Source organism: Cibotium barometz, chromosome 17 (genome assembly GCF_041138505.1).
Source record: "Cibotium barometz isolate CiBa-2024 chromosome 17, ASM4113850v1, whole genome shotgun sequence".
Lineage (NCBI taxonomy): Eukaryota > Viridiplantae > Streptophyta > Polypodiopsida > Cyatheales > Cibotiaceae > Cibotium > Cibotium barometz.
Window position 1 is genome coordinate 12,401,219 of NC_141062.1, and position 25,856 is coordinate 12,427,074.

General features: G+C 43.6%; 2 protein-coding genes and 1 pseudogene across 2 annotated transcripts in view; 2 read left to right on the forward strand and 1 right to left on the reverse strand.

Annotated features, from left to right (window-relative positions):
- Positions 1 to 25,856, forward strand: part of LOC147629688 (cytochrome b-c1 complex subunit Rieske-4, mitochondrial-like) — a 60,126-nt gene that overhangs the window by 24,358 nt on the left and 9,912 nt on the right. The window contains exon 2 of the mRNA XM_086811231.1: positions 21,556 to 21,740. Coding sequence (XP_086667357.1) covers positions 21,563 to 21,740 — 178 coding nt within the window. The 5' untranslated portion in view covers positions 21,556 to 21,562. The remainder of the gene's footprint in view (positions 1 to 21,555; positions 21,741 to 25,856) is intronic.
- LOC147629689 (uncharacterized) lies at positions 1,173 to 2,640 on the forward strand. The gene is made up of 3 exons (XM_086811947.1): positions 1,173 to 1,674; positions 1,780 to 1,941; positions 2,047 to 2,640. The coding sequence occupies exons 1-3, from the start codon at positions 1,303 to 1,305 to the stop codon at positions 2,467 to 2,469; spliced, it is 957 nt and encodes a 318-aa protein (XP_086668073.1). The 5' UTR covers positions 1,173 to 1,302; the 3' UTR covers positions 2,470 to 2,640.
- Positions 12,815 to 14,559, reverse strand: LOC147629690 (uncharacterized; annotated as a pseudogene).

A 25,856-nucleotide genomic window follows, 5' to 3' on the forward strand; every position in this document is an offset into this window, starting at 1 on the left:
GTTACAGGTTCAGGTACAGTAGATGAGGGTAAAAGTCTTTCGGCTTCAGCCCAATCCACCACAGGCAGGAAGAGGGCACGTATTGCCGATGATGAGGACCTCCTGCCACAAGATGCGAGAGGTACAGGGGAGGCATCAAAGCAATCCACTCTGCGTTCTTGTATCTCATCACAAGCTTGGGTAAAGGAGCGGCAAAGGGTGGCAGAAATGGAGATTTGTCGTACTCTTATTGAGTGTAATATATCCTTCAATGTGTTAAGGACAGACCAATGGAAAAGAATGGTGAAAGCAATTGCGCAGGTAGGGCCTACTAAGACGTGGACAGGTCTTGAGTATACGAAGATGCGTACATCCATGTTGGATGAGCAGAAGGCCTTGATAGACCAGGCGCTCACTCCTGTGAAAGCAAGTTGGCAGGAGTTTGGATGCACTATTATTTCAGATGGGTGGGCAGACATTTGCAAGAGGCACATAATCAATATCCTTGTGTCATCTTGCTTGGGCACCTATTTCTTGCGTGCCGTGGATGCAGGGAGAGCAGGCGACAGGATCACAGGGGAGTTCATTTATGGCCACATTCGACAGGCTATCCTTGAGGTTGGGGAGGACAATGTTGTGCAGGTGGTGACTGACAACGCCTCTAATTGCAAGGCAATGGGTCAAATGGTTGAGGCAGAGTTTCGACATATAGTGTGGACTCCATGTGCTGCCCATTGTCTTGATTTACTTATGGAAGACATTGGGAAGCTTGTTTGGGTGCAGCCCATTGTTGCAGATGCTGTAAAGATCACCACCTTCTTCCGCAAGAAGCATCAGGCTCTTGCCATCTTTCGGAGCCATAGTCCTTTGGATATGGTGAGACCCTCCAAGACCAGGTTTGCCTACATATTCTTGGTCTTGGATAGGTTCTACAAGATAAGAGATTCACTATCATCAACAGTTGTGGATCCAAGGTGGCGAAAGATGCATCATTCAGAGGATGAGCGTACAAAATACTTGCAGAGGCGGATCGTGGATGATGATTTTTGGCAGCAAGTTCATAGCCTTTCAGTTGCACTTAAGCCCGTGTATGTCCTTCTCCGACTTACTGACATGGAGGGCTCAACTTTGGGGCTGGTGTTTCATTTGTTTATGCAAATGAAAGACCATGTTGCTTAGTGCTCCATGATGACTGCTCAACGGTAAGCAATAGTTCTAATTTCTTCCTCTTTCTTTGATTTTTATGACTTCTCGATTCTCGATTCTCATGACATGTCAGGAGTCAGGACTGACATGTGTACACTTAGCACTATAACCTAAGACATGTATTTTCAATCTCTCATTTTCAGCCGAGGTGAGATCTTGGACATTGTAGACAAACGGTGGACATTCATGAGCCGTCCCATCCATGCGATGGCTGCCATGCTCCATCCTCTCTACAGGTCGCCAGAGCTATGGAATAATACTGCTTTGAGCATGAAGCAGTCAGAGTATGTGGGAAGGATGTTCTCAGAGGAGGAGCAACTGCAGATCGATAGAGAGTTCACCACTTACATGAGTGGTATTGGTGCTTCATTTGCGAGACCTGTGTCATTGAGGAAGGAAGCCATGAAATTCCCTTTGACATGGTGGCACTCTTATGGAAGGGTTGGTCTTCCAAACCTTTCACGAGTTGCTCTTCGTGTTCTATCTCAGGTAACTTGTAATTAATCTCTAAAGTATAGTCTTCGGAAATGAAGATTGATGTTTTAGCATTAAAAGATTTACAAATTTGCTCGCATTGCACTCATTTTTGCACAGGATTGCTCAGCTGGAGCATGTGAGCGGAACTGGAGCTCATACTCTCTTATACACACTAAGATTCGGAATCGCCTTAGTACTTCTCAATTAGAGAAGTTGGTGTATTGCAGAGCTAACATGAGGCTCGTGCGAAGCTACCATGCTTTGGGGTCACCGAAGCAGGTATAAATTGAAATTTGGACTCAAGAAGAACTTAGAAGTAGAAATTTTTTTCTAGTTCAATGAATATCCATTGTTCAATATGCAATTTGTGGCATGTTTAAACAGGTTGATCCAACACTACTCAAAATGGTAGATGAACCCAGCCCGGAGCTTGTGGATCGGCAGATTAGAGATGAGCAAGAGGAGATTTTGAGAGCTTTACATAGAGAGCTTGAGAGCGTGGATCGTTGTGTGACCCGCTCACGTGCACGATCTCTCACCATTCCTCTACGCCAGGCAGCTCCAGATCCAGGCTCTGCGAGACGAGAGAGCATTCGCAGGGGAAAGCTTCCAGTTCGTTACACCCAGCAGAGGCGTGCAAATGAGGCTGTCGAACTCATTCACACTCAGATTCCCGAGGCACATGACGAGGATGCACTGGAGCTTGTTGCTGCTGAGCCAGAGTTCGATGAAGAGGGCAATGGTATCAATGATGGAGGCATGCTCTCTTCAGAAGACTCATCATCTTCATCTGATGATGAGATTTGAGACTCTTGCGTCTAGACTCTAGAGTCTAGACAACTGTAGTGTTTCATTGTTTTGCTTTTTGCACTTGTGGACCAGGACATGTGCTGGCAGCTGTAGACATGATATTTGTACTCTCTTTTATCATCTATGACTTTCATGGTTCTTGCTTATATCACTATGATTGTTAACATGAGGTATTGTGTAATGGGCTTGGTAACTGATAATTGACTTAAACTTTAAGTAATGAGGTTAGTCTTTATTTTAAGTATTTTGGTTGCTATGTCTACAAAATATTCAGGTTTCTAGGATTGTTTACAAATGGTACGTACTGTTTACGTACCTTAAAATTTGTTCCGTACAGAAGTATGTTCCGTACGTACTGATAGCGTGCCGTACACTACGTACCTTACCACCTTGGACTTTTCACATTTCTTGGCTCAAACAGTATGTTCAAGGAGATTCGCCTATTCCAGACTTATCTTCATATGTACGAGAAATTGAAGATGACCATATTATCCTTGTTCCAGAAGTAATTCTTGACGTGCGACAGAAGGAAACAAGAAGAAAGTTGACTACAGAATTTCTTGTGAAGTGGATGGATTTGGATGAGTCTGATTCCACTTGGCAAACAGAAGAAGATATTCAGCAGTACCCTAATCTTCTTCAGGAGTTCTTTGACAAACGGATGTCTATCATTTGACACATGGGTTTTATTTTAAATGGGAGGGAATGTCACGATTGTGACGTATGTATGTATCAGATCCTCTCTTCATTGCTGATTCGTGTTTCAGATGCAAAGAGTAACCAGCCAAGGGAACCCCTACCCTCGATTGGTTGCGACTCTTCGCCAAAGGATGTACCTCTTCATCGAATAGCCACATCCCTTCGACGAATGGTTTATCCCTTGATGAATGGTTGTGCCTCTACATCGAATAGACACATCCCTTAGCCTAAAGATGTATCCTTTCGTCTATGGTCATGTCCTTTCGTCAAAGGACATGCCTCTTCAAATGTGTCTCTTCATCTCCTATATAAGAGACCTATTGTACTCAGTTTAATTATTCAATTCAATCTTCTCTCAAGTGTTCTCGTGAAGGCTCTTGTTCTCTAAGTTAAGTACTTAAGTAGTAATTAGTACACAATATGAGGGATTAACAACATAATCCTCACAAGAATGCCATCATCCTTCTTGGGTTGAGACACCGCCGTTGAGGTGCTGCTTCATCACGCTTCTTCTTGTGACATTGGGGTGACTTGTGACCGTTCTTGAGACAATAATGACATTCAATGTTCTTATTCTTTGAAGGTTTGTTGTCTTTATCCTTGTCGGAATCCTTGGAGTTCTTGTCAGAACCCCCTTTTCCTTTCTTTTGTTGATTCTTCCCTTTATCTCGTGCTGCCAAAGCTCCATCAGGGCCACCAGAGGTGCCAATCCGCTCCTCAAAGCGAGACTCAATCTGCATAATGGAGGGGAGAACTTCCTCCCAAGTAACTGGAACAAGACGAGGAGAAGAAACAAGCGACTGAAAGTATGCATCAAACCTCTTTGGAAGTTTGGAGAGCAGCCGAATAGCCATGTCCTCTGTGCAGATGTCCTTGCCACAAACAGCAAGCTCGTCCCGGAGATCTTTCATCTTCGAGATGAAAGCAGATAAAGATGGAAAGGCAGAAACTGATAAGTTCATAAGTTGCTTTTTCAACGCCAAAATCCGACCTGGAGACTTAATCTCATAGAGATCTGCAAAAGCCTTCCAAACTTCATGTGCAGCATCTGCTGTACGCACATGAGAGGGAACAAAATCCTGACAGTTCAACATCAGAAAGGAGAAAACGTGTCGATCATTCGACCGCCAAATATCAATCTGTGCCTGAGTCGCACCAACGGAAGCAAGGGTGGGAGGGGTGGCATTGGCCGGTGTAACAAGCCAATCCCAAAGATCCACGCCACGCAAGGCCGATTTCACCTTCATCTTCCATAGGGTGTAGTTGGAACTATCCAACTTGGCAGACTCAGCAAACATATGAAGAGAAGTTGGTGTAGCCATCACAAAAGCTTGGGCTCAATCTCAAGAAAAAAATTGCACAAACTCTGAAGTAGAAGTGTCCTCCACAGGTATCAAGAGTGCCACCAAAGCGTGCAACACCACAGATCCCCTCTGTGAAGGGGAAAGCCCACTGGAGAGGAAAACGCAGCACACAAAAGGCTGCTGTCCTGAAAAAACAGGCTGTCTATGTCCAATCTCCACGTGGAAAAGAAAACGCTGATCAAAGAGTACCTGATGGCTGTGTTGGTGAAGCCAAACTGTAGGCGAAAAGACCAGCAGGTGCTGTCCAGAAAACGCAGCAGCAAAGGGCTGCAAATCTGAGAGAAAATGCAGAGGAGAGGGTGCTGAAAACAGTGCTGAATCTGGGGCAGCAAAGAGGTTGCTAAACCGGGAGCTTTGATACCATGAAAGAGTGCACAAAGCGGAAGCAGAGTGGCACTAGAATGTGCTGAACAGAGAGTGCAAGAGAGAGAGAGATATGGAGAAAACTATGCTGAATATACTGAAGCAAAACAGTCCCAAGCAAGAGACACTACAAGTCTCATAAGTGAGGGAGCAAAATATGTACAAGACTGAATGAACAATGAGAGGCCAGCACCCACTATTTATAGTAGGGGTAAGCTGGCCGACTGGAGCTGCAAAACAGGCTGACTTGAGCTACTAGACAGGCCGACTGGAAAATGCCAGAAAAGCTGGGAAAAATCCCAGAAAAATACTAGAAAAAGGGGTGGCCATCCCACAAGCAAGGGCCATGCAAAAGGGACCAAATGGGCACCATAAAAGAGCAGAATCTGGGGATGAATGTGCTAATAGGTGGTACCTAATATGGCAATGAAGTGGTACGTTGGTGATGAGGTATGAGGCTGTGCTATTTATAGCATAGAGGGGTGGTGGTCGGTCACCATACAGGAGTCGGCCAGCAGCCAAGACAAGAAAAAATCTCAAAAATATAAAATATAAATATTCCAAAAAATCCCTTTTTAGGGCTGGAAAAGTGTTGTTGCTTCACACAAGTATTGCATGCAATGCACAAAATGTATTGGAAAATCTCCTTTCATTTAGCTTGTAGCTAGCCATTAGTCCAGGCGGCATAGACTTTACGTCCCTAGGCCAACCAAAGTATCGTACTCTAAACTTGAGCACAGACCAAAGTCCCCAACCTACCAAATCCAAGCTACTAGCCCTTGGTGTAGACATAAATACCCTACCATGAGGTTGTATGCTCTTTCTTATGCCATTAAATAGCTTATATGGCTTATTTTTCTGTTTTGTAGGTTCACATCACACTTCATTGAAGTGTGGCCGAACAGATTGTAAGTGAGTTTGGGCATTTTTAAATGCCCTTTTTATGAACAGATGTGGACAACATTGTGGGCATCCTCTCCACTTATGGGGGAGATGTTGCCTCCGGTGAGGTAGTCGAATGGTCACTCTTTGGCAATCTCTTTAGGGTTGCCTACCTGTCGGCTGAATGCCATGCCATATTCCATTTACTTGAACTAGACTTTACTCTCTCTCTCTCTCTCTCTCTCTCTCTCGGAAATTGGCGCTTTTTGGATGAGAAGAGGTAGAAGAAGACAAAATTCAGCAAAACCAGTCCGTACCCATGCTTTTTGACATGCCTTCTTGCTTCTTCAACCTTTGTTACAGCTAGCACATGATTACCACATTGTTGTCCAGCCCCTGTATGCCCTTTTCGGTTTCTCTCTTACAATTACTACGTGCCGAAAATGCCTTTGACACGTCAACCTAAAGTTGATTGGATCATGCAAACTACATTAAATTCACTGGTAAGAGCTTCTATGAGTTCTTTTAACCTACTTGTGCTTGTCCATTAAGGTCTCCTTATGGGGACACACATGTTTGTGTATGGATGGCAGTGAAACATAGCTGCGTGTTGAAAAGATGCAGGGGAGAAGAGAGCTTGAGCTCTTGCAAGCACACACACACTCACAAAACCTTAAAAGAGAACACACAAGGTGAGAGGCTAAAAATCTTCTTCTTCTTCACACAACACTCAACACACCATATACAAAGATAAGAGTACACACCATATGAAAAGGTACTCAATCAAATACATACTCGGATTCTCTGTAGTGTGAACCCAACTAAATGAGCTGGAGCCTGGCGCTATAACTATGCCAGTCTCTAGAATGGCTCACACAGCCTGTCATCCCACTGGCCGCATATCACCCATGATCTCACCAACCATGCCAGTGGTGTAAGTGTGGGGCCTATCTCCCAGGGCGGGTCATCAGTGTCCACCGCCTCACTAGATGAGCTCGATATCTCAACACACTCCCTCGAGCTCAACTCCATCTCATGTACACCAAGCGAAGTCCTGAATCTGCGGAGCTTCTCTGTACCCAATGCTTTGGTGAAGATGTCAGCGACTTGATCCTGTGTGCTGACATAAACAAGGTCAACGTCTCCTGTCAAATCCTTCTCTCTGACAAAATGATAGTGGACCTCTATATGCTTCGTGCGAGCATGAAAAACTGGGTTCTTGGACAACTGTATACTGCTAATGTTGTCACAGAAAATGACAACTTGTATATCCACTGATAGACCCAAATCTGCAAGTAGCTTTCTCAACCAAGCTACCTCACATGCTGCCATAGCAGCACCTCTGTACTCGGCCTTTGTATTGGATAGAGCAACCGTAGGTTGCTTCTTGCTGCTCCAAGTCACAGCAGCACTCCCCAAAGAAAACATGAAGCCACTAGTAGATCTTCTATCTGAGATACTACTAGCCCAATCAGCATCTGTGTACCCATGTATACATATCTCTGTCCTAGTTTCATAAAATAGTCCATAATGCAAAGTAGACCTCACATATCTCAGTATGCGTCTCAATGCATCCAAATGCGGCTTCCGAGGAACTTGCATAAACTGACTCACCAACCCAACAGCATAGCTCAAATCTGGCCTGGTGATCGTCATGTAGATCAAGCTTCCTACTATGCGCCTATACATAGTAGGATCCTCCAAAATCTCTCCTGAATTTGCACTAACTTGCCATTATGATCCAATGGCACTGAGATAGGCTTACAGCGTGTCATACCATATTTGGACAACATGTCCAAGCCATACTGTCTCTGCAGTAATCCAATACCATGTGGTGACCTAATCACCTCAATGCCCAAGAAATATCTGAGCTTCCTCAGATCCTTCATCTCAAACTTTTGTCTAAGCAAGATCTTTACATCAAAGATATCTGCATCATGGTCCCCCGTAATGATCAGGTCATCTACATAGATGACAACAAGCACAACCCCTCTATCACTGTGTCTCACATACAGTGAGAAATCTGCATTGGCTACATGAAAGCCAATAGTGACAAGATATTCAGAAATCTTGTCAGACCATGCTCTTGGTGCTTGTTTTAAGCCATACAAGGCTTTCTTCAACCTGCACACATACTCGGGGTGACTCACATCCTTATAACCAGGTGGCTGCAACATATACACCTCTTCCTGCAAATCCCCATGCAAGAATGCATTCTTTACATCCATCTGATGTAAAGACCATTGCTTTGACGCAGCCACTGCTATCACAACTCTCACTGTTGCCATCTTGGCAACTGGGTTGAAAGTTTCCTCATAATCAATGCCATATGTCTGCGCATATCCTTTGGTTACCAATCTAGCCTTATACTTGCTTATGCTTCCATCACTGTTATGTTTTACTTTGTACACCCACTTGCATCCAATGGCTTTCTTGCCTTCAGGCAATTGTACTAAATCCCAAGTCTCATTTCCATATAGTGCATCCATCTCCTCATCCATAGCTTTCTCCCAGCACACATTTCCAACAGCCTCATCAATGCATGTGGGCTCTACAACCTGCATAACTTTTGCCATGTATGCATAGTGATGTGCCACATAACCATCATAGGTAAACCTCTGCACAGGATTCTTCACTCTCCCAGATCTTCGTAACTTTGCATTCATGGCTTCCATAGCCTTCTTTACACCAGGTGTTCTCATAGCTGGTATCCCAAGATTCTCATCAAGACTCATCTCTGAACCACTAGACTCTCCATCAACATGAGAATGCCCTGCAAAAATGTCAGGCATATTGAGGGGCTCAACCACTTTCTCTTTGCCTTTATGTGATGTTAAAACCGGTCTATGGACACATAAAGCGGTAATTCATTCACAAATAACCTGGACTTACTGAGACACACATTCACAGAATCCTCGCTCCCTCGCTCAGCAACACATTGGCCCCGAAGTCCGGCGCCCCTTGCGGTATTTCTTTATTGTTAAAAGGTTGGAAATTACAAAGCACAAGTGCAACAAAGCACTCTACTTGCATCAGCTGAATTTTACAAATTCTAGGAGAAATTTGCCAGCATAACTGCAGTAAAACTGTTCCATAACATCTCAGAATGAATCCCAACTGACAGGCACACTTCCATAGGCATCAAGCTACCCAATGGAGTCCAAAACATCACAATTTAGCTTGCTGTAATTTTCTGCACAGGCCTGTTTTCAGCTCTGTTTTCAGCCCAAAATAACCCTTGTACTGTCCTGGAGGACTTTAACAAAGTCCTACTGCATTTTGGCATCAACCGGGCAACATAACAGCCCAAAAACAGCACCTAAACAGTGCTGAAACAGCATTGTTTTGAAGAGGTTATTACCCTCTTCTGTCCCTGCTTTGGTGTAGGAACCAACTACACCTGTTCCTGTTCAAGGAGGCAACTAGCCTTTGCATATAAGCATGAAATTCACACAATTGTACCTGATTTTATCTGATGAAAGCATTTCCATAGTCTGCAAGAGAGAGAAAGAGAGAGAGAGGCTGTGGGGAGCAAGCTCAACCCTCAATTCCTGAGTTAGGGCAAGGGAATGCACCACAATAGCTGGTTTTTCTGCAACAAAACACCACGATGGCTGCAAATTGAGCCTCTTTCCCCAAATTCCCACGCTTCCCTCTTCTCAATGAGGAAAATGTACCAAAATTTGACACTTGGCACATTTTTAAGCCTTTTTCACATGCAATCTTCCAGGCTAAAAATCTCCTTACTGGTTCACATTCTCACAACAGTCCTTTGTCAGCTTTTGGTCCCCTTGACATTCCGCACAAACTGACGCGAACACTTTTCAATTCCGACACTGCCAAAAATAGCAGTTCCCTAAATTTTAGGGATGATGTCATCTGCATTCCTTCTGGTCTCCTGACCATCTTTGACCACTATGGTCACTTAAAAATTTGCTTAGAATTCAAAATACATTCACATTTCGGTGGCGGCCACTTACTAGTGTAAACTGGCCTATACCCTCATTCAGTGGCCATGTCCTGGACACTGTCATTCATCTTTCAGTGCCCATGTCCTAGACACTGTCCTTCATCTTTCAATGCCCATGTCCTGGACACTGTCCTTCATCTTTCAATGCAGTTCTCAGGCTTAGCCAACCATTGGTCCAAAGTCCCACTGGCTGACCCATTCTGACATTGCAATGGCCCAAGCCCTTCCAAGAGATCCCGGGGGAAAGCAACAGCAACCAAAGAGAAAGAAAAGAAAAATATATATATTTATAAAGAAATGTAAATAAGGAAAACAACTGCAAAAAGTTTCACCTCCTGGTGACATACCCCCGTCTTGAAAGAAGCAAGCGACCTCGATTGCAAGTCCACATGCAAACGGATGACACAGGACGATCACAAGATTCCCCAGGTGATTAGTGTCATCGCATGTATCTCCTGCCAACGGATGACACGGGGCGATGATAGGAATTCCCCACTACCATTTGTGCCATCGCAGGTTCAAGCCTTTCAAATACATGTTTCCGGATGCAACACAGGGCGATAGCATATATCTTGTACTATTAGTGTCACAACATGTAAATCATTCATTTGAAGCGTAACAGATACAACTTCAAAGCACTGAAAGTTCATTCATTGATTAAGTCATGGACAACAAATGTCAAAACTGTACATTGCCAAACATATAATACAAATGTACAGGTCATTCAGAATTCAGCTTCAAAAAGCATATTAAGCCACTGCAGGTTCTAACAGGAAGGCTTCCTTGTAAAGTTGCATCAACTGAGGTGAATCAGCCAGTTCAACCTCATCCATCCATTTAGCATCCATTGGTGAATAATTTCTGAATTTCACCAAGTATCTTCTTGCAACTTGTCCTTTCACTTTTCTGTCTTTATGGGCCAGAATCTGCTCAGGAACCAAAATTTCATCCAATTCCTCCACTTCAGGCTGTTCCTCTGGCACCATATCTTCTAGCACATTGCCAATAAAAGGCCTCAAAAGGCTGACATGGAATGCATTGTGGATCTTCCAAGTGTCTGGCAATTTCAGCCTGTATGCCACATCACTGATCTTCTCTGAGACTTGGAAAGGACCATAATATCGCATACTCAGCTTAGGAAACAGACGTTCCTTGCCCTTTCTTTTTCTCAGTCGTGCCTTTTCAAAGCGCAATAAGACCCAGTCATTCTCTTTAAACAAGAGCTCTCGACGATGCATGTCAGCAGCTCTTTTCTGCTTAGCTTGTGACTTTTCCAAGGCATATTTGACCTTCTTATACGCTTCTTGCCATCCCTCAACATACCGATCTGCTTCAAATATCTTATCCTTTGTCTGCAAAATGGGAGGTACTTTCTTACCACCTTCAACAATTTCAAAAGGCGCCTTGCCAGTAGAGGAACGCACTGTATTGTTGTAAGCATACTCTACTAATGGCAAATAATGCTCCCATGCTGCCTTATGTTCTGACACATAGCATTTCAGCAGATCCAAGACAGTGGAGTTAGCCTCTTCAGACTGCCCATCAGTTTGAGGATGAAAAGAAGATGAGAATTTCAAGGTCGTGCCCATATTCTCAAACAATGCTTTCCAAAACAAGCTAGTCATCCTTGGGTCTCTATCACTGACAATAGACTGTGGCATACCATGGTATTTAAAGATATTCTGCATGAAAATCTTGACCATGTGCTCGGGTTTTATCTTCTTTCTAATAGGAATGAAGTGTGCCTGCTTACTGAATCTACATATTATAGTCCAGATTCCATCATTGCCTGTCGTTGTCCTTGGAAGATCAAAAATGAAGTCCATGGCAATACTTTCCCATGGTCTCTCTGGAATAGGCAGTGGTTGCAATAACCCAGGTGCCTTCTGTCTATCAAACTTGACCTTCTGGCATACTAGGCAAGATCTGACATAAGCATCAAGATCACGTCTCAAGGCTGGCCAATAAAAGAAAGTCTCTACCGCTTTCACTGTAGCATCAATGCCTTGATGTCCGGCATATGGTGGAGCATGACTTTCTAGCATTACTTTCGGCCTTAACTGCTTAGTTACACATAGCTTTCCATGCATCATGAGAAAGCCGTCTTTCAGAAGATAGTGATCATGATGTTGATTATTCATTAGCTGCTCATAGATTCTGGAAAAATCTTCATCACTGGCATACTGCTCTTTCATATCATCCAATTCCTGGTGATAAGAAATAGAAACAGCTGACACTTGTGGTTTGCGAGACAATGCATCTGCAACCACATTCTTCTTGCCTTCTACATGCACTATCTGAAAATGGAACATTGACAGAAAATTTGCCCAGCGCATGTGTTTCTCTGACAACTTTGCCTGTGTGAGAAAGTATCTGAGCGTCTGATGATCCGTTTGCACAACAAAATCAGCACCAAGTAAATAGTGTTTCCAACTGGTAAGTGCATGGATCACAGCTAACAGCTCTTTCTCATAAATCTGATAGTTCTTCTCAGTGTCAGAGAGTATTCTACTCTCATATGCCACGACTCGGCCATTCTGCATCAAGACAGCACCAATGCTGTTCCCACATGCATCACACTGCACAACAAATGACTTAGACAAATCTGGCAATGTCAACACAGGATCTGTAGTCATTTTCTGTTTCAGGCATCTAAATGCTGATTTCTCTTTATCTGTCCATTGCCATTTAATGGCCTTCTTTTCAAGCGCATGTAACGGTGAAGCAATCTGTGCAAAATGCCTTACAAATTTGCGGTAGTAAGAGCATAGGCCAAGAAAACTGCGAACATCATGCACAGTTTGTAAATCTGGCCATGAAACGATTGCTTCAATCTTAGCAGGATCCATTGTGACACCATCCTTTGATACAATGTGCCCAAGGAAGTGAATTTCTTTTAGAAAGAATTCACTCTTCTTGCCATTATTGAGCAATCTTTTGTGTTTCAGCTCGTTAAAGACTGCTGTCAGATGGTCTCTGTGCTCCTCTTCACTCTTTGAATAGACTATCATGTCATCAAAGAATGTGCCCACAAAGCTTCTGTAAGGACGGAAAATTCTGTCCATCATTCTGTTAAATGTGGCAGGAGCATTTGTCAATCCAAAGGGCATGACTAAGAACTCATAGAGACCAAATGTAGTGCGAAATGCGGTCTTGTGCACATCCTCGGGTCTGATTCTAATCTGATGGTACCCACTCTTCAAATCTATCCTGCTAAACATTTCTGCTCCTTGCAAACGGTCAAGAATATCATCTATGCGCGGAATCGGAAATCTATTCTTGATCGTGTTCTTGTTCAAGGCTCTGTAGTCAATACACATTCGCCATGAACCGTCTTTCTTTTGTACTAGTAACACAGGTGAACAAAACGGGGAACTACTGGGCTGAATTAGTCCCTTCTCTAACAGCTCATTAACCTGTGTCATAATCTCTTTCTGCTGGGCGGCACTAACCCTGTACCGTGGCCTATTGGGCGGACTAGACCCTGGAATAAGATCTATGGCATGATCCTCTGGCCTCTCAGGGGGTAACTCTCCTGGTAAAGACTCTGAAAAGCAGTCTCTGAACGTATCCAAGAAAGCTTTTCTATCTTCGTCTAGTGTAGACAAATCAGTTTCAACTTCATTCACTTGCTTTGCAAAAACCAAGTACGCAGAAAGATGATTTTTCATTACTGAAGTTATAGCAGAAGCAAAAATAACTGGGACAGACTCTCCTTTCAGCTTCACATCCAAAACATGAGTCTTGTCCCTATGTACAATTGTGATTTTCTTGTTGAAAGCATCCAACACTGCATGTTTCCTATGACACCATGGAATTCCCAACAAGACATCACATCCTTCCAAGGGCATGATAAGAAACTCCTCTGTGTCCACATAGCTCTGTATATGCATACGAAGTTTGCCAAGTATAGGAGTGACAGGAACTGAATGCCCAGGGCATGCCAAATCAGCCTGTCCAACTGGTCCCATCTCTTCAGCACGAATTCCCAACTTGGCTGCCAATGCCGGTGAAATAAAGTTGGCTCGAGCACCAGGGTCAAAGAAAATCAGCACTGTAGCATCTCTGATTTTACCCCATGCTCTGCACAATTCTGTAGCATTATCACATGGCTGGTCACCAACCATGTCAGGTATCAATCCTGCACTCGGCATTGTCTTCTTCTTGGGTGGCCCTTCTTTATCCTCGGCATCTTTTGCTGGCTGTTGTGGACATTTTGCAGCCATATACCCTTTCTGTTCACAGATGAAACATTTCCCAGCTTGCATTAATGCCTTTCTCTCTTCAAATGACTTGCCATAGAATGGCCTCTTCTGTCCTTTGCCTTGACCAACACTTTTCTGAGGTTGTGACGGCCAAGTCTTCTTCTCAAATGGCTTCTTTCTATAGAATGGTCTAGGTGGGAAATCCCTCTTCACAAGTGGTTCCTGTTTGCCCTGAGGTTCCTTGTTCACTGTGTTCTTAAAGCCACGTGAACCTCCCTGTAACAATGCATTAGCCATATTTGCATTCTCAATGAGCTGAGTCATATTAGAAACATTGGTCTTAATGCAATAATCCCTGATTTCTTTGGGCAAACCACAGCAATACTTTTCTATTTGCTCTGACAATGGCACTGTCCTGTAAGAAGTTACTGGCAAGAGTGCATCCCAAAACTTCTTATTATACTCTTCCAAATTTACACAGTTGGCTGCATCAAGTTTGTGCCATGCTGTCATAACTTCCACTTCAAAAGTATTTGTAAGCCAGGCAAAAGAGAACTGCTGTTTAAACTGAACCCATGTAGCAGGTGCTTGTCCTTGCATCAACAGTGAGGGCCACCACTGCAATGCATTACCTTTCAAGAAAGTAGCAGCCTTCCGTACCTTAGAAGACTCTGTAAAGTTACCCCCAGTGTATGCTGCACAAACTGCTGAATGAAAGTCAGCGCTTTCAATTTGTCCTGCATCCCACTGAAAGTCTCAAACTTTACTGCTTGACCACCTTCTTTGTAATCCTTTTGCACCTTTTCTGCATCAGTCCTTACTGCTCTTTGTCCACTAGGTTGAGAAAATTCAGTCACACTGACAGGCGCTGCGGGCCCCAAAGGTGGACTAAAATAAGTTTGAAATCCGGGCTGCACACCTATATTGGCATAAAGAGGGTTCACAGCTTCCATAGGCATCATTCCTGGTGACCCTCTTGACATCAATCCTGGCAAAACTGTGGGCGGTCTAGCCATGGCCTGGAAAACAGACCCACCACCAAAATAGCCGGGCTGGAAAGCAACGAATGGAGGAATGGTCGGCATGACCCTTTGCACATTACTTTCGTGGCCATTAAATGCATGTACCTGTGCTGCCTGTGTAACATGCTGCACTGGATCAGCTGCCACTGCTGGTATCTGCTCTACATGCTGTGGCATCCTTGGCATTTGTTCCTGTGCCCTCTCAACTGCATGCTGAGATGATTCAGCCTGGGAATCCCCTGTCCTTGACTGCAAATACCTCTTCATCCTGGGATTCTTCACCAACTGTTCAAAGGTACCAACCATGCTCAGGAGCTGCGCATGAAATAAATCCTCTTGTTCCTGTTCTTCCTCTAACAAGGCTGGCTGTACTACTGGCTCCATCCGAGCAGAGGCTGACACCTGGGCACCTGTCACCTCTATATGCTGTCTGCGAGTAGAAGAGGAACTCTCTTCGGCAGGGAGCTTGCCTTTCCCTTTGTCTGTCATACTGTCAACTGAAAGTTTAACGGAACCTGTATCCAAAGAAAGAGACCGTACTCTTTCTCACCTGTAATCAGTTGTACCTCATTATGTGTGTCTCCTGTTCACCCAATCCAATCCGTGTCCGGGCTCTTGCAGGAAAGAGGACCCTATCCCGGCAATGGAACCATAAAACCGGTCTATGGACACATAAAGCGGTAATTCATTCACAAATAACCTGGACTTACTGAGACGCACATTCACAGAATCCTCGCTCCCTCGCTCAACAACACATTGGCCCCGAATTCCGGCGCCCCTTGCGGTATTTCTTTATTGTTAAAAGGTTGGAAATTACAAAGCACAAGTGCAACAAAGCACTCTACTTGCATCAGCTGAATTTTACAAATTCTAGGAGAAATTTGCCAGCATAACTGCAGTAAAACTGTTCCATAACATCTCAGAATGAATCCCAACTGACAGGCACACTTCCATAGGCATCAAGCTACCCAATGGAGTCCAAAACATCACAATTTAGCTTGCTGTAATTTTCTGCACAGGCCTGTTTTCAGCTCTGTTTTCAGCCCAAAATAACCCTTGTACTGTCCTGGAGGACTTTAACAAAGTCCTACTGCATTTTGGCATCAACCGGGCAACATAACAGCCCAAAAACAGCACCTAAACAGTGCTGAAACAGCATTGTTTTGAAGAGGTTATTACCCTCTTCTGTCCCTGCTTTGGTGTAGGAACCAACTACACCTGTTCCTGTTCAAGGAGGCAACTAGCCTTTGCATATAAGCATGAAATTCACACAATTGTACCTGATTTTATCTGATGAAAGCATTTCCATAGTCTGCAAGAGAGAGAAAGAGAGAGAGAGGCTGTGGGGAGCAAGCTCAACCCTCAATTCCTGAGTTAGGGCAAGGGAATGCACCACAATAGCTGGTTTTTCTGCAACAAAACACCACGATGGCTGCAAATTGAGCCTCTTTCCCCAAATTCCCACGCTTCCCTCTTCTCAATGAGCAAAATGTACCAAAATTTGACACTTGGCACATTTTTAAGCCTTTTCCACATGCAATCTTCCAGGCTAAAAATCTCCTTACTGGTTCACATTCTCACAACAGTCCTTTGTCAGCTTTTGGTCCCCTTGACATTCCGCACAAACTGACGCGAACACTTTTCAATTCCGACACTGCCAAAAATAGCAGTTCCCTAAATTTTAAGGATGATGTCATCTGCATTCCTTCTGGTCTCCTGACCATCTTTGACCACTATGGTCACTTCAAAATTTGCTTAGAATTCAAAATACATTCACATTTCGGTGGCGGCCACTTACTAATGTAAACTGGCCTATACCCTCATTCAGTGGCCATGTCCTGGACACTGTCATTCATCTTTCAGTGCCCATGTCCTGGACACTGTCCTTCATCTTTCAATGCCCATGTCCTGGACACTGTCCTTCATCTTTCAATGCAGTTCTCAGGCTTAGCCAACCATTGGTCCAAAGTCCCACTGGCTGACCCATTCTGACATTGCAATGGCCCAAGCCCTTCCAAGAGATCCCGGGGGAAAGCAACAGCAACCAAAGAGAAAGAAAAGAAAAATATATATATTTATAAAGAAATGTAAATAAGGAAAACAACTGCAAAAAGTTTCACCTCCTGGTGACAGATGTACTAATCACATTTTCAGGACTGGTATTATGACGCAGCCTGCCACTCCATGGTCTATCAACTGAACCACTATATGGCTCTCCTGGTCCACTCAAAGACTGTGATTGCTGACTTGTATTCTGTGCAACCACATTTCCACTCACATCAGCCGCAACAGCTTCTTTTTCAGCAGCATACCAGCTGCTCATCTCATCAAAAACAACATCCCTGCTTACCCTCAACTTACGTGTAGCAGGGTTATAACACCTGTATCCCTTTTGCTCAAGGGAATATCCAATAAACACACATTTTTCAGCTTTTGGATCCAGCTTAGTTCTCAGCTCATCTGGCACATGCACATATGCAATGCATCCAAAGACTTTCAGATGAGACAAATCAGGTTTTCTGCCAGTAAACCTCTCCTCTAGAGTTACTTCATGTATGGCTGCAGTTGGAGTCCTGTTCATGATGTAAACTGCTGTAGAAACAGCCTCAGCTCAATAGTTATGTGGCATATTCTTCTCTCCCATCAATGCTCGCGCAATCTCAGCAATGTGCCTGTTTTTCCGCTCAGCAACTCCATTTTGCTGCGGAGTGTATCTGCATGTAAACTGTCTCCGAATACCATTCTTCTTCAAAAATTCAGAGAACTCATTGGAGAAGTACTCTCCCTCTCCATCTGACCTTAGGCACTTTACATATTTTCCTGTTTGCTTTTCAACCATAACTTTGAAATTCTGAAAATGAGTAAACACCTCACCCTTCTCCTTCATGAAGTATACCCACACTTTCCTTGTGTGGTCATCAATAAATGTCAGATAATACCTGCAGCCTCCCATAGACATGGTCTTCGTAGGATCCCATACATATGAATGCACAACATCTAGTGCATTTCTGCTCACATTTCTGTCACGTGGAAATACATGCTTTGTTTGCTTTCCAAATTGGTATGCTTCATATATTTTCTGCATACCTTCAACTTTAAACTTTGGCAGCCCTGTCACAATTCCTTTAGTTTGCATAGACTTCATTCTCTGCACATTCACATGTCCAATTCTTTTATGCCAAATCTCTGTGTCTGCAACAATTCTTGAACCATTTGCAAACATCGCAGCACTCACTTTAAGCATGTTTACATTCAATTTAAACATTCTGCCCACTCTGTTGTCTTTTGCAACCAACCTGTACTTGGCTTTAAAGTCTTCAATATAACAACCATCGGGGTTAAACCGAACCTGCAAACCCTGCTTAATCATGTGGCCAACTGAAACCAGATTCTTTGTTATGTTTGGAACATGAAGTACATCTGCAAGGTACTTCACTTTGTCATCTTGCATAGACAATGGCACATCTCCAACATAGGCAATTGGATGAGCAGTGTCATCCCCTGTTTTTACAAAACCTGGTCTTTCAAGATTTTTCATCTCCTTGAACCACTCCCATGACTTGTCATGTGGTTCGAAGCACCTGAATCAACATACCATACATCATCTTTATGTGCTGCTTCAACATTTTCAGACATGGCATTAATGACATGCTGCATAACAAACAACCTTTCATTATCCTCATTGTTTCTGCTCGAGGATGCATAGTTGTTTTGCTGCAATTTTCCATTTTGCATGTCAGCCTGCTTCTTATAACAATCTGCCTGCACATGTCTAGGCTTACCGCAATAAAAGCATCCACGTGTATCATTATATTGCCTTTTGCCAATTTCCACGACCTCTTTGACTCTCCCTGTCTCTGAATTGGCCTCTTCCACTTGCGTGTTGTTGTTGTTGTTGTTGTGAATTCTGGGACTGTTGTTGTTGCTGCTGCTGGCCATAATTTTGATTACCTGTTCGGCCACCTCCTTAGTCGCGTCCACGGCCTCCTCTACCTCGTCCTCTTCCTGAACTTGTGTAGAAGGTCTGTTGCTCTGTACTGTTTTTGTTTTGTGAAGACTGTTGGTCTTCACCCAAGCTCTTCTCTTCTATAATCAACATAGACACCAAATCTGTGAAATTGGGAATGTTTTCCCGAGTTTGAATAGACGTCTTGAACGCCTTGTATTGTGGCCCGAGACCACGTAGACAGACTTTCACCTTATCATCATCATCTACTGAAACGCCGATAGATGCAAGGGATTCCACAATACCCTTGATCTTCAATGCATAGTTATTCACAGACATACTCTTTTTCTCCATAGTATGAAGTTCATTTTTCAAGTGTATCTTTCGTGCCTTGGTATTCGTTTTATAGAGTTTTACCAAGGTGTCCCACGCCTCCTTGGGGGACTTGGCATCTTGTATGTGCCCAATCATGGTGTCCTGTATACTGATAGAGAGCCAATACATAACTTTTCTGGCTCCTTGGTTCCAATCCTTGAACTCTTTCACATCTACAGCAGTCGGATTGATCTCCGGTATCTCCGGTGCCTCTTTATGCTCACCTTCTATGTAGTCCCAGTAACCCTTTCCTATCAGGAAATTTGTCAGCCTGAACCTCCAAGCATGGAAGTTGTTCTTATCAAGCTTCTTAGCAACAATCTGGTTTATGTCATTATTTGACATCTTGCCAGACACAAATTTACCAGAAAGAGCACTCTGGTTTGTCCTGCACAAACTGTTGTATTTTTTGCAGCGGTACTGTACTACACTCAAATGTCACAACCAGTGACCTAAATGTGCATACATATACCCAATGGCAACTATTGACCTCCTTGCAGCACACACAATGTCTGCACAACCAATCTGTCTTCCTGCAGTTCTTAAAACAGAGTTCTGCAAAGAATCGGTGACTTACCCGCAGTGCTCAAAATCGCTTGCTTTTCGAAAAACGGAGGTCCTAACGCGCCCGAAACACTTTTTCGGTCCAAAAAATTTTGTCCGATAAGATAATATAGTTGTCCTATAGCTTTACTCCCGCGAAGAAAGCTTCTCAATCAGAGATCGTTTGCTGGTGCCTCCCGTAGAGCTCTCGACAAGGGTGTAGTTGCGCCAACACAAATAGGAAAGAGTAGATGAAGCTCTTACCCTCGTACCGTTTCCTGTGCTTCTCTTGCTTGCAGCTCAGCCCTTAGCATGAACCAGGCTCTGATACCATGAAAAGATGCAGGGGAGAAGAGAGCTTGAGCTCTTGCAAGCACACACACACTCACAAAACCCTAAAAGAGAACACACAAGGTGAGAGGCTGAAAATCTTCTTCTTCACACAACACTCAACACACCATATACAAAGATAAGAGTACACACCATATGAAAAGGTACTCAACCAAATACATACTCGGGTTCTCTATAGTGTGAACCCAACTAAATGAGCTGGCGCTATGACTATGCCAGTCTCTAGAATGGCTGTCACACAGCCTGTCATCCCATTGGCCGCATATCACCCATGATCTCACCAACCATGCCAGTGGTGTAAGTGTGGGACCTATCCCCCAGGCAGGTCATCAATGTCCACCGCCTCACTAGATGAGCTCGATATCTCAACACGTGTGGCAAGTCACTGGCGGATGGTTCGTCGCGATGACAAAAGCTTTGGAATCAACTCCGGCTACGACAAAACATGCTTGCAAACAATTTTCATTGCATGAATGCCATTGGAAATCTGGCATGTGATGCCCATGAAGCTTGTATCTTGAGGAAACCTTGATAATACAATTGTATTATAAGGGGGGTTGGCCTTATTTGTCGTGTCATCTAAATTTCAGTTTGCTATCTTGTTTGGTGTTGTGCCCATTTCATCTTGTTTATAAGTGTTAATAGTTTGTGTGCCAAGATCATGCTCAGCCCCATCCGGAGGTATTTCACCCAAGTGAGGCCTTGACCTTGGTCTAGTTGTCACCTTGGGGGGGGGGTGCGGTAGGCTGAAGCGAGGCGTTACCTCCGGGGGGGGGGGGGGTGGGCTGCGGTGGTATGTAATGGTGCTGGACATGATTGCGGCATTGGCCTAGGCTCATGGCTCAGGGGTGCTCTGTAGGAGCTATGGTTGGGTGGTGAGCCGCCAACAGCCAGATCATCTGGCTTGTTCTTGTATGTGTTTGTGTGCAAGGATGCTTGGGAGATTTAGTGGTAGTTTCAGTGCTGCCCCCCTCCTCCTCCTCCCCAAAAAAAGGAAAAACAGGAGGAGGGAGTAAAACATAAAATATAATAATATCAATAAAATTCACCTCCTTTCGGCAGAAATCGTTGGGTCAAGTTTTCTCTTATTGTGCATGCTAAAACATGCTCTGCCTTTTTATGATTATGTTGTGATCAAGAAATTTCTTTGACCTATCTAACTTGAGGTTATCCTGTTTGTGTGGCTTCATAAATCAGATTGAAACATATGTTAGGTATCTGATTTTGGATAAGTGCAAATTTTTAGGGGAATGTTCAATGGATATGTGAAGAGATCTGAAATCTTGAGTCATGTTCAAGAGCTTGTGTAGCACCTTTGGGTCTTTTATTCAGTGTGTTGCTGACCAAGTTAGTTTTTATGCAGATCTGCCATGATGATCAGGGGCGTGGGCAGGAGAGTAACTTCTATTTCTCGTTTGTTCTCTTTTGCGCCCACTAGTTCCAGGTCCTTGGCAGCTGAGAATGAGCCTGGCTTTAAGGGGCTTCGGGATCTTGGACTGATCAACTCTTCTATGGGCTTAGCAGCTCGGAAATACCCAACTGTCAGAGGTTCAGTACATTCTGATATCTTATGCCTTGCAGATTTCTTTGCTGTGCTTCATTTGCATCGAATGTTCAAGGGTCCTTCAGGCATTCTGGTTACTACTGCAAATGTATGCATTTTTGGGCCAATTTATACTGTCTTATGCATGAAGCTTTTTGTTATGTTTGAGTTGTTTGCCTACTTGCATGCTTCTATGTGCTTTAGAGACCTGTTTATACTTTGTTTTAGTTTTGTTCTAGTCTTTATGGGGTCTATAATGGTGCGATTCCAAGAGTTTCACTCTGTATTGAGACTCTTCATTATTTCTCGAGTTGGCACAATGGTCTAATTATAAATTTTGTAAACTTTTAAAGTAGTTACACCTATTCCTGGGCTAGTTGATGTACTTACAGATGAGCAGGAAGTGCATACCCATGGTTAGCCAGTCTGAACAGTACTTAAGGGTATGATTGAATCATTGATGTGCAAACCCATGATTAGTTTGGCCAATACTGAAGGGTATGGTTGAAGTTGAGGAATCCCCTCTTGGACAACTTTCAGTCCCACTGCTTGGGAAACTCCTCTTGCTGAGTTTCAACTAGAGGTGCACTTACCACTGTGTCGTGTTTGTATGTACATGGCTTCTGCTTTTGCCACAACTACTGCGATGAGTTGATTGTATCCCTCAAAACTGCCAGCAGATTTTCTAAGGCCTTGCATTTTTCCTCTTCCCATGCCTTGCATTCATCTTCTTGAGAGTACATCCCAAGGCCAAGAGATCAAGTGAAGGCAAAACAGTCGCGTTTTATGGGATTGTGGGCTGGTTGATAGAACCGGTCTATGGACACATAAAGCGGTAGTTCATTCACAATAACCTGGACTTACTGAGACACACATTCACAGAATCCTCGCTCCCTCGCTCAACAACACATTGGCCCCGAAGTCCGGCGCCCCTTGCGGTATTTCTTTATTGTTAAAAGGTTGGAAATTACAAAGCACAAGTGCAACAAAGCACTCTACTTGCATCAGCTGAATTTTACAAATTCTGGGAGAAATTTGCCAGCATAACTGCACTAAAACTGTTCCATAACATCTCAGAATGAGTCCCAACTGACAGGCACACTTCCATAGGCATCAAGCTTCCCAATGGAGTCCAAAACATCACAATTCAGCTTGCTGTAATTTTCTGCACAGGCCTGTTTTCAGCTCTGTTTTCAGCCCAAAATAACCCTTGTACTGTCCTGGAGGACTTTAGCAAAGTCCTACTGCATTTTGGCATCAACCGGGCAACATAACAGCCCAAAAACAGCACCTAAACAGTGCTGAAACAGCATTGTTTTGAAGAGGTTATTACCCTCTTCTGTGCCTGCTTTGGTGTAGGAACCAACTACACCTGTTCCTGTTCAAGGAGGCAACTAGCCTTTGCATATAAGCATGAAATTCGCACAATTGTACCTGATTTTATTTGATGAAAGCATTTCCATAGTCTGCAAGAGAGAGAAAGAGAGAAAGAGGTTGTGGGGAGCAAGCTCAACCCTCAATTCATGAGTTGTAGGGCAAGGGAGTGCACCACAAATGCTGGTTTTCCTGCAACAAAACCACACGATGGCTGCAAATGAGCCTCCTCTTCCCAAATTCCCACGCTTCCCTCTTCTCTATGAGGAAAATGCACCAAAATTTGACACTTGGCACATTTTTAAGCCTTTTCCACATGCAATCTTCCAGGCTAAAAATCTCCTGACTGGTTCACATTCTCACAACAGTCCTTTGTCAGCTTTTGGTCCCCTTGACATTCCGCACAAACTGACGCGAACACTTTTCAATTCCGACACTGCCAAAAATAGCAGTTCCCTAGATTTTAGGGATGATGTCATCTGCATTCCTTCTGGTCTCCTGACCATCTTTGACCACTATGGTCACTTCAAAATTTGCTTAGAATTCAAAATACATTCACATTTCGGTGGCGGCCACTTACTAGTGTAAACTGGCCTATACCCTCATTCAGTGGCCATGTCCTGGACACTGTCATTCATCTTTCAGTGCCCATGTCCTAGACACTGTCATTCATCTTTCAGTGCAGGTCTCAGGCTTAGCCAACCATTGGTCCAAAGTCCCACTGGCTGACCCATTCTGACATTGCAATGGCCCAAGCCCTTCCAAGAGATCCCGGGGGAAAGCAACAGCAACCAAAGAGAAAGAAAAGAAAAATATATATATATTTATAAAGAAATGTAAATAAGGAAAACAACTGCAAAAAGTTTCACCTCCTGGTGACAAACCCCCCTCTTGAAAGAAGCAAGTGACCTCGATTGCAAGTCCACATGCAAACGGATGACACAGGACGATCACAAGATTCCCCATGTGATTAGTGTCATCGCTTGTATCTCTTGCCAACGGATGACACGGGGCGATGATAGGAATTCCCCACTACCATTTATGCCATCGCAGGTTCAAGCCTTTCAAATACATGTTTCCGGATGCAACACAGGGCGATAGCATATATCTTGTACTGTTAGTGTCACAACATGTAAATCATTCATTTGAAGCGTAAGAGATACAACTTCAAAGCACTGAAAGTTCATTCATTGATTAAGTCATTGACAACAAATGTCAAAACTGTACATTGCCAAACATATAATACAAATGTACAGGTCATTCAGAATTCAGCTTGAAAAAGCATATTAAGCCACTGCAGGTTCTAACTAGAAGGCTTCCTTGTAAAGTTGCATCAACTGAGGTGAATTAGCCAGTTCAACCTCATCCATCCATTTAGCATCCATTGGTGAATAATTTTTGAATTTCACCAAGTATCTTCTTGCAACTTGTCCTTTCACTTTTCTGTCTTTATGGGCCAGAATCTGCTCAGGAACCAGAATTTCATCCAATTCCTCCACTTCAGGCTGTTCCTCTGGCACTATATCTTCTGGCACATTGCCAATAAAAGGCCTCAAAAGGCTCACATGAAATGCATTATGTATCTTCCAGGTTTCTGGCAATTTCAGCCTGTATGCTACATCACTTATCTTCTCTGAGACTTGGAAAGGACCATAATATCGCATACTCAGCTTAGGAAACAGACGTTCCTTGCCCTTTCTTTTTCTCAGTCGTGCCTTTTCAAAACGCAATAAGACCCAGTCATTCTCTTTAAACAAGAGCTCTCGACGATGCATGTCAGCAGCTCTTTTCTGCTTAGCTTGTGACTTTTCCAAGGCATATTTGACCTTCTTATACGCTTCTTGCCATCCCTCAACATACCGATGTGCTTCAAATATCTTATCCTTTGTTTGCAGAATGGGAGGTACTTTCTTGCCACCTTCAACAATTTCAAAAGGCGCCTTGCCAGTAGAGGAATGCACTGTATTGTTGTAAGCATACTCTACTAATGGCAAATAATGCTCCCAAGCTGCCTTATGTTCTGACACATAACATTTCAGCAGATCCAAAACAGTAGAGTTAGCCTCTTCAGACTGCCCATCAGTTTGAGGATGAAAAGAAGATGAGAATTTCAAGGTCGTGCCCATATTCTCAAACAATGCTTTCCAAAACAAGCTAGTCATCCTTGGGTCTCTGTCACTGACAATAGATTGTGGCATACCATGGTATTTAAAGATATTCTGCATGAAAATCTTAACCATGTGCTCGGGCTTTATCTTCTTTCTAACAGGAATGAAGTGTGCCTGCTTACTGAATCTGCATATTATAGTCCAGATTCCATCATTCCTTGTCGTTGTCCTTGGAAGATCAAAAATGAAGTCCATGGCAATACTTTCCCATGGTCTCTCTGGAATAGGCAGTGGTTGCAATAACCCAGGTGCCTTCTGTCTATCAAACTTGACCTTCTGGCATACTAGGCAAGATCTGACATAAGCATCAAGATCACGTCTCAAAGCTGGCCAATAAAAGAAAGTCTCAACCGCTTTCACTGTAGCATCAATGCCTCGATGTCCAGCATACGGTGGAGCATGACTTTCTAGCATTACTTTCGGCCTTAACTGCTTAGTCACACATAGCTTTCCATGCATCATGAGAAAGCCGTCTTTCAGAACATAGTGATCATGATGTTGATTATTCATTAGCTGCTCATAGATTCTAGAAAAATCTTCATCATTGGCATACTGTTCTTTCATATCATTCAATTCCTG